This window comes from Salminus brasiliensis, chromosome 18 (genome assembly GCF_030463535.1).
Source record: "Salminus brasiliensis chromosome 18, fSalBra1.hap2, whole genome shotgun sequence".
NCBI classification, from domain to species: Eukaryota; Metazoa; Chordata; class Actinopteri; order Characiformes; family Bryconidae; genus Salminus; species Salminus brasiliensis.
In genome coordinates this window covers 19059492-19077838 of record NC_132895.1, presented here as the reverse complement: position 1 = coordinate 19077838, position 18347 = coordinate 19059492, and the positions used below count along the sequence as shown (strand labels likewise).

Below are 18347 nucleotides of genomic sequence, written 5' to 3'. Positions count from 1 at the left end.
TAGACACAAGTCTCTTGTAATGTTGAAAGGCCAATGATTTAAGGAGGACATAAGCCATTATCCTCATCTTGGTGTTCCAATCAAAAGTGAACCCACAATTGCAGTTGATTAAATACTCAGGAAATACTGGTTCCCTGGTAAAATGCTCTGCTTAGTGAAGATGAGAACATAGTGTTGTGAAAGTGGGAGTGAGACAGCTGTGGCAAACACTGACACATTTTTTCAGAATGTGCTAAGCTGTTGGCCTCACATACTGTATATCGATGTGCATACAGTCTTTTCACTTTTACTGTTTGCGACCATGCTTAGATTCTTGCTATATTGGATTGACCTTCAGTCATTTCTAGTTTTGTACTTTCAGTAAATGAGATATTTGACCTTGTACTCGAATGAGCCAAATGCTGACATAAAATCTATGTGGAAACAGTGCCAAGTTCGGCTGTGTATTTGCTGGAGCTCATTTTTCCCCATTTGACCATGTTTGTAAAACGGTTATATGACCTTAAATGAAAGGTATTATAGATATATTACATTACCTAGCAGTTTTTTATTGCAGTTCTAGGTAATCATTTGACTAAGAATGACTAAGAAGACATCTTTATGGGTTGTTAGCCTTCAGGAAGCGCATGTGTGCTGACATATGGTTTACAAAACATTTCTAACCTGATGAGCACACAAACGTCTGTACATATTAGTTTTTATACTTACTAAGCATGTAGGATTCTTTATATTGTGTCTAAATTTCATGATAAATACGTGAACCAAAAGGAAAGCCCCAAAATGACTTTTACATTGACTTCTATTGAAAGTTAAGAAGTTCTTCCACTGTAAAGTAGCCATTTAAAAAAATAAATAAATAAGGGCATTACAGTTTTAGGAAAAAACACCTGTTTTCATGAGGAACCATTTCTGAAAACGGGAACAATTGAGTTTTCTGAAAAAAAATCTTTAAATTGGAAGAGAACCTTGAAATCACATGTAAGGTGCTTCACACTCAGTCTTTTACAGATATGTGTCATTGCGTGTACGGCCAGACAAGAAGGGAGGAACACTCACAGAGATGAAACAAAGCAAGATCGTTCATTAAACTCAACGGAACACAAAACAAGGTGTTATGAAAAGACAAAGTGCAGCAACTAAGGGCCAGAATGAGGAACAAAACCGAATGTGGCAAACAAAATGGCAAACACAACAAACCTGGGACTGGGAGGAGCAGGGAGCAATAGGGATATGACTAAAAGGTAAACTAAGGAGGGGTACAACGAAAAGCCGCAGCTTGGAGGTAACGTAACACGCTTGCCTCTCAAATCAGACTATGATATCTCTTGACTAAGAACGGATCACTTGCCAACCTGAACACGCCACCAACGCAAGAGTCACGGAGATTCCTGGAGATTCAATTCACGGCAAGGAGTAGCCGTCATGGAGCTCCTTAAATGCATAAATACACAGTACTGAAGCCCTGTTTTTCTCTGATTTTCTTACATTATTCTTATTATTAGTATATTTTTGTACAAACAAACACAAACACCCAGAGGGCATATAGTGGCATCCTGTTATCATTCCAAGCTTGTTTCTTCAGCTCTTTTTCTCTTCTCTACGTCCTGTACGTTATCAACTGCAGTCATGGAGTCCCTTCTGTAGTTGAGACGCTTTACAGTTCCGTGTATAGCTCATTACACACAAATAGTTGACTTGCCAAGACCAGGCGATGTTCAACTTTAGACCTTGAATCCAAATTCCAGTTTGGCCTGTTTCCAAAATTAAATTTGTCTGCCTGCTTTCAGATTTGGATTAGCTGTACAGAGACAGAGTATACCCTGTGCTAGGGCTTATCCAGGGCTGGGCCTTCACACCTGACTGCACTGTCTTTGTTAGAACTGAATGAGAGCCCATACCAGCTTGTTTTTAAGGTAAAGGTAAAGGTGCACGTATTTGTCACTGTACAGTGTGGACTGTTCAGCGAAATGTGTCCTCCGCATTTAACCCATCTGGTAGTGAACACACACTCACACACACACATGTGTTAGGGGCAGTGAGTACACACACCCAGAGCGGTGGGCAGCCAACTCCAGCGCCCGGGGAGCAGAGAGGGTAAAGGGCCTTGCTCAAGGGCCCAACAGTGGCAGCTTGCCGGCATGGGCAGTCCTGTGTGCGTGGCATGCATTCTATTGTTCTGATGTCAGCTTGTACCACCAAATAAACTCCATTCTCCATCAGTGTATGTGCTGTTGACCCGCTAAATTTCAGAGGATATGTGCAGGAAGAAGCTATGGTCTAACACTAAAAATACACGCCCACACATAGCTATCTGTTGTTGACATATGTTGTACTTAACGAGGCTAAAGAGGACATGCTGCAGGGCTGCCCGGAAGAGAATGTGGATTACAGGAAACTAAACACTCAGTGAATCAGCTGCTAAGAAGCAGTTCTTCATTTAAAAAACTATTCTTTTTTAGGAAGATTGTCCCTTCTTTCCGGTTCACTTTAAGATTCTGAGAATGACAATGGTGGAGATTACAAATCATTCAAGCTATTTTGAGGCAAGACTGAATAGTAAAACTGATGCCATTTAGGTTGTAATCATTCTGAGTTGTCTTAAACAAACATTGTAGTTTGGTTTCAAATCAGTGTTAATAATGGACCTCCTCCTAAATTAGCACAACTGGAATTTATTTTTCCATTCCTGTGTAGTCATATTCTACTTAAGACCTCTTTTTTTTTTTTTTTTAGAAATGAACAGGAAGGCCACAAAGTGCGTCACTAGTGTCAGTAAACATCATGAGTATCTTATTGGAAGCAGATGTGAACATGAATCGAAAGTGAAAACAGCATCTTAATTACTTATTCTAGAACAAAAACCTGACCTTATCTATTCCTCAGTGTACTTCATACTTAAAGTATGAATAAAGATGATGTTTTACATTCTCTAATGTTGAGGACTTCTAGGAAAAGTTGTTAAATTTCAAGATAAAATGTATTAACACATTTTTTTCAATTTGTCACTTGTCTCAACTGGTATTAAAACAATTGACTAATTGACTAACCCCAGAAAGCATAGGTACTGAGAAGTGGTCTGTGGTCCCCACCTGCAGAACCACTCATTTATTGAGTGTGTCTTGCTAATTGCCAATAATTTCCACCTGTTGTCTATTCCATTTGCACAACAGCATGTGAAATTGATTGTCAATCAGTGTTGCTTCTTATACTTATAACACCAAACTACTTACAAAAACATCAATCTACATGTTTTAAGTGAATTTATTTCAGAAATGGGTCAAATTAGTTAGCAGAATCATTATTCTTTGTTTTACATTCTGTTATGTAACAATGCATTTATGTTTATGTTATTTATCCATGTTTACAGAACTCAAATTTTTAACACTGTATAAATCTTTCAGAAAAAAAATAAATGCTTTAATATTTAGAAAAACATAGTATAGATGATTTGCCAAAAATATATCTAAATATAAAAATCAAATATAACAAAAACACAAAAATTACTACACACGACAGATACAAATAAACAGTTTTTCTTCAATAAATACTTTTAAAAACACAACACAAATAAAATACTTTAGTGTAAACAGACAAAACAACTTGCCATGTTTCACTTTTTGCAATTAAGTCAGCTGCATTTAAAGTGAAGTCTGCTGCATAAAAAGTGACATCAGGGGCTTCTGAAAGGTGTTAACCCCCAATCACCACTTGATCACCAGTGATACATGGTTGTAACTAGGAATTTAAGAAAAGGAATAGTGGCAACCCCCATTCCCTGAATCTATTTTATGTGGAATGAGTACGAGCCAGAAAAGAAGTTGAAAAAACAAGCAAACAAATAAATAAATAAAAATAAATAACCTTGTTGTTTATCTAACTGAAGGGCAGAAATGTTTAAGTGTTTAAAGGTTTCAGTTGACTCAACTTATTGACTTTGTTTATCTAAAGTGTTCGAAGTATTTGAGTTGAACCAGATAACCAGATAGGTTGCCTTTTTTGCATTTGTTATTATTTTTTGTTTGTTTGTTTTTACAGTGTAAGGACATTTTCTTTTCTCAACTTGGGATAGTGAAGTAAGCTATGAAGTAAACTGCTTTCATTTTAAGTTGACCTGACTTTTTTAAGTTAACCATTTTTTTGGTTAAGGCTAATAGGCTAATGTTTGGCAAAAGTGTTCATGCCATCCTCAGTGGTTCCTGCTGAAAGTCAAAGTGATCTCGCAAGGTGGTTGAGATTTTGAGAGGAATTTGAGTTTCGTAACAGGGATCAGATAGTACATTCCACACTGCTTATTCTTCCTAATAAAACCTTGATTAATTTAACGTGATTCACTTAAATGATTCATATCATTCTCATGAATTACTGATCTCTCACATTGATTAACTAAGGTGGTTTCATTTTCATTCCTCCACTCATTGCATTGAACATAAATTATTCAGAAAGGAAATCAAATATTACTGAATTAACAGAGGAAGCATTATTGACATTGACACAAATTAATTAGCTCTTCTTACATTTCACTATTTTTGCCTGTCTTCTATCCCAGCTTTCCACCAGCCTGACCTATTTACTTTCTCTAATGCTATTGTGAAATGGGGTCAATGAGAAGCTTCTGCTGTTTCCTGTTTAAGACCACATGTTTCCCTTGACAAACACAATCTGTTGTCTGGATAGCCTCTGGATCTTGAAAGAACACTGGGGTGTGAAAAAAAAATGTTCCTCTTCAACAACTTCTTTTTCACTTTTAAGTACTGCCCATATGGACTGTGAGAATTGCATTGGAATAAAAAACACCTTTGATTGTATCGCACTGTGCCAAAGTCTTAAATTATATATGGAATTATACAGAAAGCTGTGAATCTGGCCAGCAAATGTTTATTTATTCACAATTACACTTTATTACAGATAAACAAAAACAATTCATTTTCTGAAACAATACTGGATACGATTGTGACTTGCATGACAATTGTTCTCATGCAGTCCTGACCTAGCTCACCCATCACAGCACCAAATGTTTGTAAACCCTCTTGAAAATAAAATTGTTTGAAGTAGTTTTTGAGTGATGACATAGACGAACCACTTCTGATTCCATAGAGAGCCATGTCTGTATTAGAGATAAGTGAGTGTGAAGAAGCTTTAGATCAAGTTATGGTTCTTCAGACCTTTAAAAGGTTCACACATGGGTATCTACCCCAGTTAGGATGTCATAGCTGGGGGGGGTGTAATTACATATGTATGTAATAATGTTAATGAACATATGTAGCTGCATGGTTTGAGAGGTATTTTTACCCCCTCACACACACATATACATTGCCACGGTCCAACAACTACAACACAGCCATGACATTCTAACTACGGTGTATTCTCATATGCTTACCCTAGTACTTGGATCAAATGTTTAATGAAGAAGATGATTAGAATATATTTACATTCTGACCAGTGCTGTATCACTCTAAAACCATGTAAGATTAAAGCCTCTTTATTTATAAATTTTATAAATTTTCAAATAAATGCTCTTGTTGTTCCTACAGCTCATCATTTGGCGCCACCTGGTGGTCTTAAAAGGCACCTCAAGTATCTGGGAGTTGTTTACACACATGGAATGCATTAACTTCCTACTGTTTAAAAAGGAAAGTCGTTTCTGGCGACTGTGTGCAGCTGTGTGCATAACTTATTTCAGCTTGTTTTCATTTTTCGCTCATGCGGTACCTTATATTTACTTGCTATTTGCTTATCTTTTGTAGATGCAAGGCACTGATTGGAAAAAGCCAAGCAGCTCTTTTTAAAGTTCTGTTTGAATACCTGAACTGGGCCTGTGCACCATACAACTGTGAAAAAGTGCCACAAATGGTTCTTTAAAAAATGCCACAGAAGCTCTTTAGTTTCCCTAAATAACCATATTTGAAAAAGAGGTGTAGGAGTGTGAAATTCATATCAATTCTGTACCAAACCTTTTTTACATTCTCAGCAGGTTCTCAAACTGGTCTTCTCTGCTGATCCATATTTCTGATCCATTTTTATGTAATGTGAGAGGGGTTGATAACAAACATCGGGACTATCTGGGGGTCCCTAACAAGTCAGTTGTGGTGCCTCGAGAAGCTACTTTAAACCTTACAAAGGTTCTTAACACTCAAACTTTTTTTTTTTTTTTTTAAAGAAACATCTATTGAAAGGGTTTTAATTGCTTTGTGTGGCACCTTTATTTTTCGAGTACTTCATCTGTAACCTGGACCAGTTTCCTTGTGCTGAACTACACTTTCCTTTAAATGGGTCGTTTCTGTTCAGAATACTGTGTGGTCTAGGACATAGACTCTAAGACCATTACCATCTGTCTTCCTGTGACCTTATTGGATGACAGCCATTGTGGAAACTTCTGTGAGTGAGCTTTAGAGACCCTTTGTAGGTACATCTGCTTTTTCTGTTAGAATCAGTTGTGTCAGAACGGAATTCACAGTGTGCAGGAATGAAATGAGTCCAGCAGATGCTGACCGGAAAAGAAGAAAGGAACCAAAGATTTTACTAAAATAAATGATATGAAAGTTAAAAAAGCACATCAGAAACAGCTCAGAAAGAAAAACTAACAGCATAGCATAAAAGCTGAAGTCATGAATAACACAATGACTGTATCTGCATTTGCCTCTACAGCACTAAGATGCTGGAATACACATTACCTACCCTACAAACAGAGTGAAGCACAAAACCTATAAATAAAATACAGAAGGAACACTCAAATGGAAGAACAGTTTGACTGGACGGGTGTTCTATCGTGCTAGCGTTCATTGTTCCCCACTGAAGCCACATGCCTGTAATGAATTTTCCAGCCAGCTCAGGGAAAAGAAGATTCCTGAGGTGCCTGAAACCCTTCCCAGAACAACTGCAGTCACAGGCCTGCCCGGAAAAGCACACGCTGACTTTCCAAGGCCATGGTTTACTTTGGTTGCACTCCTTTGTGGAATAGTTCCCACTATGCATTTACTGTGAATGATGGCTGGCAGAGTTAGCACTCCTTTATGATGCAAGAGAAACATCTCTGCGAGAACACAGGCTGTGGAGGCACTTAGGGAGTGTTACATAAATAACCAGCCTGCCAGCCAGATTTAATGGCTTCAGCAATGGTTAGGTCTGTTGCTTTTGGTTTTGAAATGTGTCTGAGTGAAGCAGACGGTGATGCAGTTTCATACGGAAAAGTTCCAAAGAAAAAAAAGTACCAAAATGTTTGTCATGGATTTTCTTTTTGGGCACTTGAGTCAAAAGTCATTCCAGCATTAAAAATGTAACATTTTAGTCATTGTTTTCATTTTTTGACAGCTTTAACTTCCTTTACCCCCCTCCTGAACCACAAGAGCCTTCAGGTCCAGCTCCTGTTCATTACTGCATAACTTATACTGCTTCAAAAAGTTCTTTGAATGATGCCGTATTAGAACCACTATTGGTTTCATAAAGAATCATGTTTGATAAAGAGTGTGAAAGACCTTTTTAACGTTAAAGAACTTTCACTTGAGTGTTGTGGTACATACTGAACAAACATATGGCTGTTGAAAATGAACAATTTGTAATCATTAATACCTGGGGTTGAATCCACATTGAGCCTCAGCTTAATTAAAAAAACCATCTTAATTTATGATTAACATTAATTATTAATTACCTTCCCAGAACCGTAAAGCCATGCAGTGAAGATGCTGATTGCCTCTTTCTGCTGAACTCTGCTTAGCAGAGGCAGGGCAAGTGAGACACACACCGCCTCCAGTAGCAGTGTGTACCAGTAGACACAGTGGAAACCACAGGCAGTAAGTGGACTGCTCCTATAAAGTTTTTGTGTTTTTGTCCCAGTCGTTTATATTCCCACAGAAAAGGCCCGTCATCATAATGCAAAACCATCACCATAAAACACTACACCACAGCTTTTTATACTTTTTTTATTTATCTCAATATACAAATTCAGATCATTCCTGCTGGTAAATATACAAAGGGGAACGTCCATATGCATATGTGTGGGATTACATTTAGTTTGATATGATTAATAAAGCACTGAAATACAAAAACCAAATATTTCTAATGTAGAAACTGAACTAAAAACAAAATTCATCTTTTAATTTTGAGATCTTTGGTATTTTGGGGTTTGCTGGTAGGTTGCCAACATGGCAAAAAGAGGAGGTATTATGCAATATGATATCTGACCTTAACTCTAGAAAATGGTACATGTGTATTATTCTGACTGAACTGGAAATGTAAGTGTATTTGCTTAAGTGCACAATTATGAATGTATGTATGCTGTGTTTCCTTGAAAAGGGGCTTATGCAATACAATGCAGATGCATGCATGTGTGTGGTGTCTCTTATAGATGTGAATGTGCTTTTGAAGAAAGTTAGTGTAAATTTTGAATGAAATTGGCTATTCATGTGCTGCAAATGTGATAAAACATAGAATTGCACTGTGTTATTCATGTTGGCAGCTTTGCAGACATCTTCAACCCGATGTCTTAAAGATATCCTTAGCCCATTGTTTAAGCATAGAAGCCTGCAGCTCTGTGGTATGTCAACATTTACATACATGTGTGTATGTGTGAATGCTACTCTCATACACTTGCCAGGTCACGAGGGTTTAAGATTTTTCCAATAAAGAGAAGCGCACCTGACGGCTCGTCTCGAACCAGGAAAAGGAAGGGGCGGTTCACGTTGTAAGAAAGGGCCAGTGACTGGGCACTTCTAGAAGGAGCAGTGCTGGCGTACTGACTACCCTCTGGTGCCGTCTCCATGACAGCTTTGTGACGGACTGTGCTCAGCTTGACTGCCTGGGTAGTGATTTTGATGAGGTCCGTGTCCCCCAGCCATTCAGACATCCCTTGGGTTTAAAAGGTGAAAGATAGGCACAAAAGTCTTACATTATTACATTATGTAGGACAGGACTGGAGAGATAACTCACTGCCAAGCTCAACTGAACATTAGAAATTCTTAATAATAATTATTAAATAATAAATAATAAACATTACAGCACTGGAGGTGGAGCTACAATTTTAAAAATAAAGGTACTTCAGTGAGTGATTCCATAGAAAAAACAATGTTGGTTTCATATAGACATACGAATATAGACATACGAATGTGAAGAACCTTTTAACATTTCATGAAGGTTCTTCAGACCTTCTTTAGATGTTATATACACTCACTATTTTTCCCAGTATGAATAATAAGGGGGGCTTTAAATATTGCCTGATATCGTCAATTAAGATCTAGTTACAATCTAGGAAAGATATGTGTATTGTTCAGTTTGCCATATTTCCTAATGTAATACCTCTGGTTGGAAAGGGTTTCATTATTATTAATACTGAACTATTATTATTACTGAGATAGATCATTTGGGAAAACTGAGTAGTGCAAGACTCCCCCGGTGCCTAGACTATGAATCTGTTCTGAAGGAAATTGTAACCTTATAGGACAGGAGCGGGAAACTCTGGATTCCTATGGAGTTTATGATTAAACTCATAAATTAATGTAGTAAAATGTAATTTGTTTATTATAATGTAATGTTTTTTATTCATGTGGAAATAATGTTCACATTTGAAATAACTGAAATCAATATATTCTTTTTTTCAGTCTTACCCGAGTCAGACAGAAGGTCCAACAGATCCGTGCTGTACGCAAGTTTGAGAACAGGCAGGGTGAGCTGCACCTGAACTGGGTAAAGAGTGTTGGCCAGGTCCTGAACAAACTCTGCTGTCAAGGCCTCCTCAATCAGAGTAAAGTTCTGCGTCACCTCGTCAGGCAAGAAAAAGTACATGCTCACGCCGTCCTCCATGGGAACCTGCGCTATCTGTCATCAAACCGTAAGAGGGAGAGAAAGAATGTAAGATACCCTGTTAATGTAGATTGTTATTCAGTAATGCACATACATGTTTTATGCTTTACATCTTAGACCTTTCTTGATGTGTAACTGCATGTGTGCTTCAGTAAGCATACCATCCACTGCTATAAAAAACATGGCCAGGTGATAATATAACAATAGGTTATCGACAGAATGCTAAATTGTCTTTTCAGGAGTTTTCTTTTCAGACTTTGAGACAGTTGAGTTTTTCCCACTACTTTTTGCAGAAGACCTCTAATTCTGGGATATTCATAGGTTGTCTTACATGCACAGCTTGTTTAAGGTCTATTAACTGTTCTATTTTGTTTAGGTCAGGGGACTGTTAGGGCCATTCCAAAGGCTTCATTCTGTGCCTCTTCATGTAGTCCATAATATATTTTGAGGTGTTTTTTTATATCATTATTCTTTTTTTTTATAGCCATTCTTTTTTCAGCTTCAGCCTTTTAACTAATGGTTTGATGTCTTGTGGAATCCATTCCTCCCTCCACCCATGCACTATTGACAATAGTGCATAGGTGGACGGAGGAATGGCTATATCACCCTCTGTGCTTCACAGTTGGCAAGATTTCTTTTTCATTAAATGCAGCTTTTTTTTATCTCCAAATATATGTCTTCAAAACGTATCTGGCTTGTGTGGATATTCTGTTGCATAATTCAAATGCTGAGTTTTGTCACCCTGTCGCAGGTAAGGACTCCTTGTGAGTTTTCCAAAGTGAAATGGTGCGAATTTTTAAAGCTATCAATTTAGCTGCCAATTCCTAGTTGGTGAGATATCTCATGTCATGATTTTGAAACTGAATTGTTTATGCTAGGTAATACATTAGTATAGCCATGCATTTGATTAGCTACAGGGTCTATACATTCTGTACATTCAGGAAGACAGCGTTCTCCTTCATACTTCATACCCCTATTTCTCCTGTCAGACAGACGGTGGAGTGTGATACATTACTCTCTAGAATTTGTCCTTACCGCTTGAGTGCAGCTGCTCGGCTAAAGAAACCACATCCAGCTGAAACATGAAGCTGAAACAGTTCTTGTGCTGACTTTGCTTTTGCAGAGACAGGTTGGAACTCGCTAGTGGATGCTGCAACTGAGGATAGACATTTTTTGCACACTCTGTACCTTTGCAGTCCAGCTTGTTGCAGCCTACTGCTTTGGGAGTAAGCTGTCTTTATGGCTAGACACTTAACTGTAACCGCACTTGCAATGCAGTGGTAATGGAGTAAGCTCTTACAGTAAGAAATTACTGTAGCACCCTTTCCCAGTGTCATATTGGAAGCCAATGAGCTCATTCATTCGTTCTGCTATGTTCACAATGTCTGCATGGCTGTACGCTTCATTAATATACATGTTGGAAATAGACATAGCTAAACAATGTATGTGGAGACCCTTTTATATTTAGGGGTGTAAAATAAATGCAGATTGCATTACCGTGCAGCCAAGGTCAGAGTCAATACCCATCTTCACAGGATAATGCTGTTGCTGCATCACAGCCACGCGAGTTGGTGCCTGTCCATCCAACTGGAACTCATCCATCTTACCCGCCTGGCTGAACCTGGTTACCCATTTCCCTACAATCAAACCACATTTACACATTACATATAAACATTAGATTTCTGACTGAATAGGGGAGCATGAGACACAAATACACTATATAGAAAAACATATTGGAACACCTGCTTACTCGTTACTCTACTGTCCAGGGAGGGCTTTTTATGACATTTTGGAGCATTGCTGTAGGGATTTGATTGCATTTAGCAACAAGAGCATTAGTAAGGTCAGGATTTTAAATGAGGTGAGGTGGTGATCATCCCTAAAAGTATTGGATGGATCACCACCTCACCTCATTCTAAACTCCCCAACTTATCCCAAAAGTATTGGTGCTCCATCCAGTACATTTATGATGAGTTGGGGAGTTGGGAATGAGGTATGGTGGTGCTCTATCCAATATTTTTGGGATGATCACCACCTCACCTCATTCCCAACTCATTCCAAAAGTATTGGACAGAGCACCAACTTCATTCCAGAGAACACAGTTCCACTGCTCCACAGTGCAATGCTATTCCTTGTCCTATTCTATTAGCAATATTTTTCTACAGGGACTAGACAAACAGTGTGTTTGCATTTGCACATCTATGTCAGCAATTTGTGTAACTTAAAATAGCTGAACCTAGCTATTTGCATGCTGATTACAGTCACTGTGAGTTATTCACATGCTTCTAAATGGTGCTGAAGTATGTATTATATACATTAAAACAATATAGGCCTGTATTCTGAGACTTATAAACACAACTCAGTAGCAATTACAAAAATAATGGTACAAACATAGTCCTAAGGGTGAATCTTGAGAAATTTCCATCAACACATGCTATGGCAAAATGAGACAAATGCCATGTTTCACTTGAATCTGTTTACCTAAATAAAACATATGTGAATAGTTGTTTTTGCTAAGTTACTTTTACTTCTACTTCTACTTTTGTCATTATTTTAATTAACTGAATTAAAAATACCATTATTTGAATATGAGTTTAGGAAAATGATAGATGACTAGTTGAGGTGTATTAATATGTATTAAATGCATTTTTGTATATTTGTTTACCTTTAAAATAGGCCGCTCCCACAGGCACCACTGCGGAGTTACGAGGGAGGGCAGTAGCAAGGACACGGTCCACTTTACCCCCAGTCTGCTGTTTGAACCAATCATTGACAGTTTTAAGGTCTCGGGCCCCACCCATGAGTGTCTGTGGGCGCTCCCCGTATTGCTTTTCTACAGCATTGAGGTACTCCAGCTTCAAACGCAGTCCTAAAAAAAGCAAATTCAATTTGCAGCAAAGTTTATTACATACTAAGTCATAATATCCAGTAACTACAGGGAATTCTGTAGAAACTGGTGGGGCTATTCTTTGGTAATAGAGTTTTGTAATAACACTTTCTGCCCGCCTGCGAACCATTGGCTGTTTAAGGGGTTTAAGACAATCACATGTAAATAACTTATTTATGTGAAATGTAAATGCATCATGTATGGACATTACAGATTATCACAAAAGCTACAAAGGATATAAAGACCTCAGACTACATTTAAATGTATAAATGAAACAGTAGTTGTGTTGCTCTTGTTTGCATTTTCATTGTTAAAATCATGTCAGTGTTATTTCTTTTTTTCACACTCTTGGATTCTCAATTGCACTCACTTCTGGCCAGTAGGAGGCGTTCAACAGAGCTGAAGCCCTTAGCAGAGCTTCTGAGTGACGACAGCAGATCTCGGAGAGTGTCATGGAGCTGGACGTCACGCAGGGTGTGGTAGCGCAGGGCTCGGTGCAGCAGCTTCTCTGCACGCTCTGAGGCTCCTATTAAAACAAGCATTCAAACTGTATGTCATTATAGCCAGAATCCAGAAGTACAGCAGAGCTCAGCCCCTGCAGGTCAGTCAGTAAGTGTTTGACTTGAAAATCAGTGGGTTCTGGGATGTGCACACTCAAGCACACACACTTGATCCACCTAATATACTAATAAATAAACACCTCAACTCAGGAAGCATGTGCTAGATTCAGGGAAACCAGTGTTGTTACGCAAACACATAAAAAAAGAACTGACAACATACCAAATATCAAAGGCTTGCATACAATGTCTCTGTATATATACTGTATATATACTGTATATATACTGTCTCTGTATATATACTGTTCTGAATGTCACAATTAGGAGTGAGCAATATGTATTACTGCTATTATTATAAACATGTTCATGTTTCACAATATTCTGACATCAAAAATTTAATTATTAAAAATTAATTAAATTAAAATAAATTATAAAAAATATTCTATACTGTAGAACAAACAGCACTAACAAAATGCAATTGCAATTGATCAAAAACAGCATATTGTCCAACAACTGTAACAAAATTGATCACAATAGCAATACAATATTGTAATATTTTCTAACCCTACATATGAGTCAATGTACACTATAGAGTTTTGTTGGAGTAACTGTCTCTACTGCCCAGAGAAGGCTTTCTACTATGAGCAATGCTGTGTGGATCTGATTGCATTCCCTAACAAGAGCATCGGTCAGGTCAGGATGTTGGATCACCTCATCTCCAACTCCCCAACCCATCCCAAAAGAATTGGGTGGAGCACCATTATTTCAGAGAACCCAGAGAACTTTATTTCCAGAGAACTATTATTTCAGAGAACCCAGTAACTGTTCCACAGCTTAATGTTGTGGCTCAAGATTGTTTTATCCAAATAAAATGAACTCTGTTTTACAAATTATACCATACATGTAACTGGAAATACCCCATACTGTATTCTACTGTTCTGAGTTAGATGAACATGGTCATTTTAAAGATCTTTGAGTTGAATAAACTTCAATTTATTTGGTTGCCATTGGCAAATGGACAGTGATTGGCTCATGCAATCTTAAAAGCTTAAAAACAACTGTGCTGCTTCAATAATATACAGTGGGTTTGTGTGTGGTAAACATCATATTTAAGTGAAACTCACAACTTTCCCATTATCTCCTGGTACCACATATTTGCATACTGAGCGTGTCTTTCCCCCTTTAGTCACCATCAGGGCGTAGTCATTCCCCCTGGGTTACTTTCCCCAGTGCATTCACTTGTAATCTATATAGTTCTGTAGCTGCCAGGTGTTAATGTTGAAGAATGTAAGAGCAAGTTACCACTTTCTCTGCTGCAGAGTGTGGCTGAATCATGTTGGCTGAATGCAAAAGTGACCACTGTGCCTCAAGTCCAACACACTTAATTAAAAATATTTAATATCTATTTTAGTACATAGGTGATGCAGTTGTAATACTTATTAAATGGGTTTAAAGTAGACTTTATGTTTACATAAAATGTGGATTTAAATGCATATGCAGTAATATGTTTAAAAAATATTTAAAATCGTTCACTTTTAGCACATTTACGTACACTTAACACAATTAAAGTTAGGCCTCTGTTCTATAATCTACAATTAAGTCTAATAAGTACAAAAATAGTTGTTTCGCTTTTAGCACTGTTTAGGTGCACAGATCATTAGTGGGGCTACAAGTACACTTTGGTGCACTGTAGCATAATAGTGTTTAGCATACTTGAGTCTACTTTGTTTTCACTAGGGTCAGCCATGCAATTCCAAAATGTCAGGCCTACCCATGGAGAGTTGTGTGAAGGCTGCTGAAATGCTCATGGGGGACAGGAGGACACTGGCCTTGGTGTCACGGGCGGCCAACTGGCGGAACAGGTTGTAGCCAAAGTCGGATGTGGCAGCAGCCAACTTGGTGCGTGGGGAGGTGAACAGGTCAACCACCTCATCCTCACTACCGCCCTCTTCTGCATCTGTCTGTGAGAGGAGTTAAGCAGGTCACTGCCATTGTTGTCACGAATGCAGAATTTTACCTTTAATACAGACACCCAATGAAACATCCCCAGTACTCAACACCAAAGCCGTACTGCACCAACATCACAAAGTCTGTTTTTAATATAAAATGTAAAAAAATATTTTAAATACTTTATAAATCTATTAATAAACTAAGTGTTTTAATCATGGGCTCATTCATCAGGTTCTGAACAGAATATTGGCAGTAAGAACTTCCAATATATCTAAACATTCATCACACTGTGTTTAAAACAAGTGTAAAATGAGTTTTTACCTTGTGATGACTGTTTCTAGGACAAAAAGGTCACAGGTTACCAGTCTTACCAGCTGGGCACTGGAGAGGGAAAGAAGACCCCAAAGACACAGCAGCAAGGCTATCTTCTTCATCATGGGAGGTGAAAAAAGACACTACATACACACAAACACACACACAAATATGCATGAACACTAAGTATCCAAGCAGGCTGGCTCTATACACACACTAAACACAGCTCCGTAGTGTCAGTAGAAGCTCATGTAATATACATGGCCTCCAGTAATGGTTGGTATTATGGTAAAAAACATTATAAACAATACTCAAAAACATTTTCATGATACCAAAGTGTTCAAAAAACCCATTGCCCACCTCTAGCCTCCAGCCTAAGTGCAAAATTGCAATTTCCAATCATGCACTGAGATCACGCTTTCTTGGGAAAAGCTAGACTGACCCAGTTCATGAGCAGGTCAGAGCATGTTTTGAAGACATGGATGGAGGGAATAATTATACTTGAAAAGAGTGTGTTTTAAATGCACTGATTGCACAGATATATGAGATCTGCTGAGATTGCTTTTTCAGTGTAATTAAATAAGCAAATGTCAAAAAGCCAATATTTTGCAAAGCCCAAAAAAGGGTGCAGCCTTTACATAAGCTTTGATGTCATTTATTTGTTTAAGATCAACTTCAAGGTGGAGTCCCTACAGCAGTTTCCAGCAGACCTCTCCCTCTTTCTCTGTTTCAGTGTTTTTTTTCTTTCTTCTGCAGCACATCTGGTTGTCATTGAGGCTGTGTAAGTGTTTCCTACGGGGAGAATGGAGAACGTCCAACACTGAAGTAGAAACCACATCTGACTCCAGCTCATCGTATCCAACCTCGCCCATTCCCTCACCACCGAACCAACTCCACTATCATACAGTTCAGAACAATGTACTATCTTTGCCACAGAACTTTACAAAGTAAACAGCTGGTAATGTGTCCAGCTCTCACTATTCACATGCCCAGCTTTGAAAGCAGGAATCCGCAGGTTGATCTATTGTTTTTTAAGCCACTACAATTTGGCCCCACTATAATGAATGCATGATTGCATGGCAAAATACATGCCTACAAATGAGTGCCTGAAAAGTCTTAAACATAAACAGGTATGGTACACTTAGCTTAGCTTAGAAATCATTTGACATGTCTGGATCCATATTATTAACAACATTAAAAAAAATCGCTACACAGAGATTCAGGAGACTGGATGTTCAGATTGTGACTTTATTCAGGTGCAGACAGAAAATCATACACTGACACTGCTTAGCTGGCCAACAGTCTAGCAGCAGTCTGGTCTAGTCACAAGAATGCATAGAGGATAAAGGATTCTGGGGTGAGGGGGAGAGAGTGAGTGTGAAAGAAGATTAAAGCAGAAAGGGGTGAGGTAAGGTATATACATTATTAGAGGAAATGGAAAATGAGGTTAGGCAGTAATTACATTATCACTGCAAAGAGGCATTTGCCAAAACTACAAAGAAAAAATAGAAAAACAGTGTTTGTTGTCAATTGCTTATCTCACGATTTGCATTGATGATGTGGCTCAAAGTTTTTATTTCAATACATTTTGGAATATTTCTATTCAATTTTAAGACTGCCAGGTTCACATTCGGGCAAAATGGATATTATTTAGCTATAATATATATGTATATGTTTCATTTACATCAAATCACAGCAGATCCAGACTAAAAGGGTTCTCATTACACCACGTAAACTAACCATTAAAACGCATTAAACACGTCCAGTAAAGACTAAGCGGCGCCTGGTCGGCACATGAGCATGTATAGTACTGATACACTAACCTGCTTTTATGCGATATCTCCTGCGCTCCTCCGTGGCACCGCTGTCCTCGCCAACTGCACACACGTAGATACACACACTCGCGCAACTTTTCCAACCCTTCAATCCCGCCCTCAGTCTGCTGACGTTGGGAAAGGTGGTCTACCACTCTGGTGCGGCGTATGACTCCGCTGAGGGTACCAGCTCCAAATACGAGGAAGCTGTAGCGTTGGTGAGTAAGGAATAGTCTAAATGCTTTACAGTTTGAAATAATGGCTTAAAGAGAAGTTCATTTAAATAGAAGTTGGCTAAAGAAGTTAAGAAAAACATCAGGTGAATAAGAAGACCTGAAATTAGCTTGGTGCTGATCTCTTTTTGGGATACTTTTGGGTCAAATGCTGAAGCTCAAAAATGAGACATGTAAGCAATAGAATGTAGATAATGTGTTGCCTAATTTCTTCACAAATGCTTAAAACTGCTAGAAAAGCATCACAGACCAGCTCATTTTGCACCAGCAGCGCCAGCATACATTGTGTTTTGGACACTGATATGATATATATAGAACTGTGCTGGGTGGGCTAAACAAGAAAAAAAAATCCCTGTTCTATTCAGCACCAGAACTACAGTGGAACATACTTTATGGTTCTAGTTTGGGTTAAATTGTGTGGTTATATAACCCATTTTATTCATGTGAAGCCACTTGCCACATTACAATCATGTTTTAAATTAAAATTGCCATTCTTTTCAGTGTACGTCCTCCCACCCTTACAGGACACTTACCACAACGAGTACCAGATGAATGGCAGCCCCATAGCCTGAACCCCAGCCATAGCCTGTTTCACCCTCTACCATCTGGGAAGACTTACTAGAGCAGAAGTCTTTCTACCATCTGCTGAACTCATCTACTATCACAATCAATCACACCCACACACTGTTGACACTCTCTCAATCCAACCCTTAACAATAACACTTAAAAAAGTTTGGTGTCCCTGGTCCAAATTTCTGTTACTGTAAATAGTTAAGCAAGTAAAAGATGACCAGATTTTCAA

General features: G+C 38.3%; 1 protein-coding gene across 3 annotated transcripts; it reads right to left on the bottom strand.

The window, feature by feature from the left end:
* Positions 1-7902: 7902 nt before the first annotated feature.
* Positions 7903-17409, bottom strand: serpinf1 (serpin peptidase inhibitor, clade F (alpha-2 antiplasmin, pigment epithelium derived factor), member 1). Of its 3 annotated transcripts, XM_072662573.1 has the most exons (8): positions 17322-17409; positions 15558-15641; positions 15008-15197; positions 13050-13205; positions 12458-12661; positions 11290-11429; positions 9597-9807; positions 7903-8841 (listed from the first exon to the last, which is right to left on the bottom strand). In XM_072662573.1, exons 2-8 carry the CDS (start codon positions 15621-15623, stop codon positions 8576-8578), a joined length of 1233 nt encoding a protein of 410 aa, XP_072518674.1. In that variant the 5' UTR covers positions 15624-15641; positions 17322-17409; the 3' UTR covers positions 7903-8575. The 3 variants fall into 3 exon arrangements, with proteins under 3 accessions (XP_072518674.1, XP_072518675.1, XP_072518676.1); XM_072662574.1 differs by lacking the exon at positions 17322-17409 and having other exon boundaries at positions 15508-15637; XM_072662575.1 differs by lacking the exons at positions 15558-15641; positions 17322-17409 and having other exon boundaries at positions 13050-13226; positions 15008-15091.
* Positions 17410-18347: the final 938 nt, after the last annotated feature.

Excerpts from the sequence above, each read along its gene's own strand:
- serpinf1 (XM_072662573.1), bottom strand. The coding sequence starts at position 15,623 with ATGATGAAGAAGATAGCCTTGCTGCTGTGTCTTTGGGGTCTTCTTTCC. Across the intron at positions 11,430-12,457 it reads GGGAGCGGCCTATTTTAAAG|GGAAATGGGTAACCAGGTTC; the intron begins GTAAACAAATAT and ends GTTTGATTGTAG. Across the intron at positions 9,808-11,289 it reads ACTCTGACCTTGGCTGCACG|ATAGCGCAGGTTCCCATGGA; the intron begins GTAATGCAATCT and ends GTTTGATGACAG.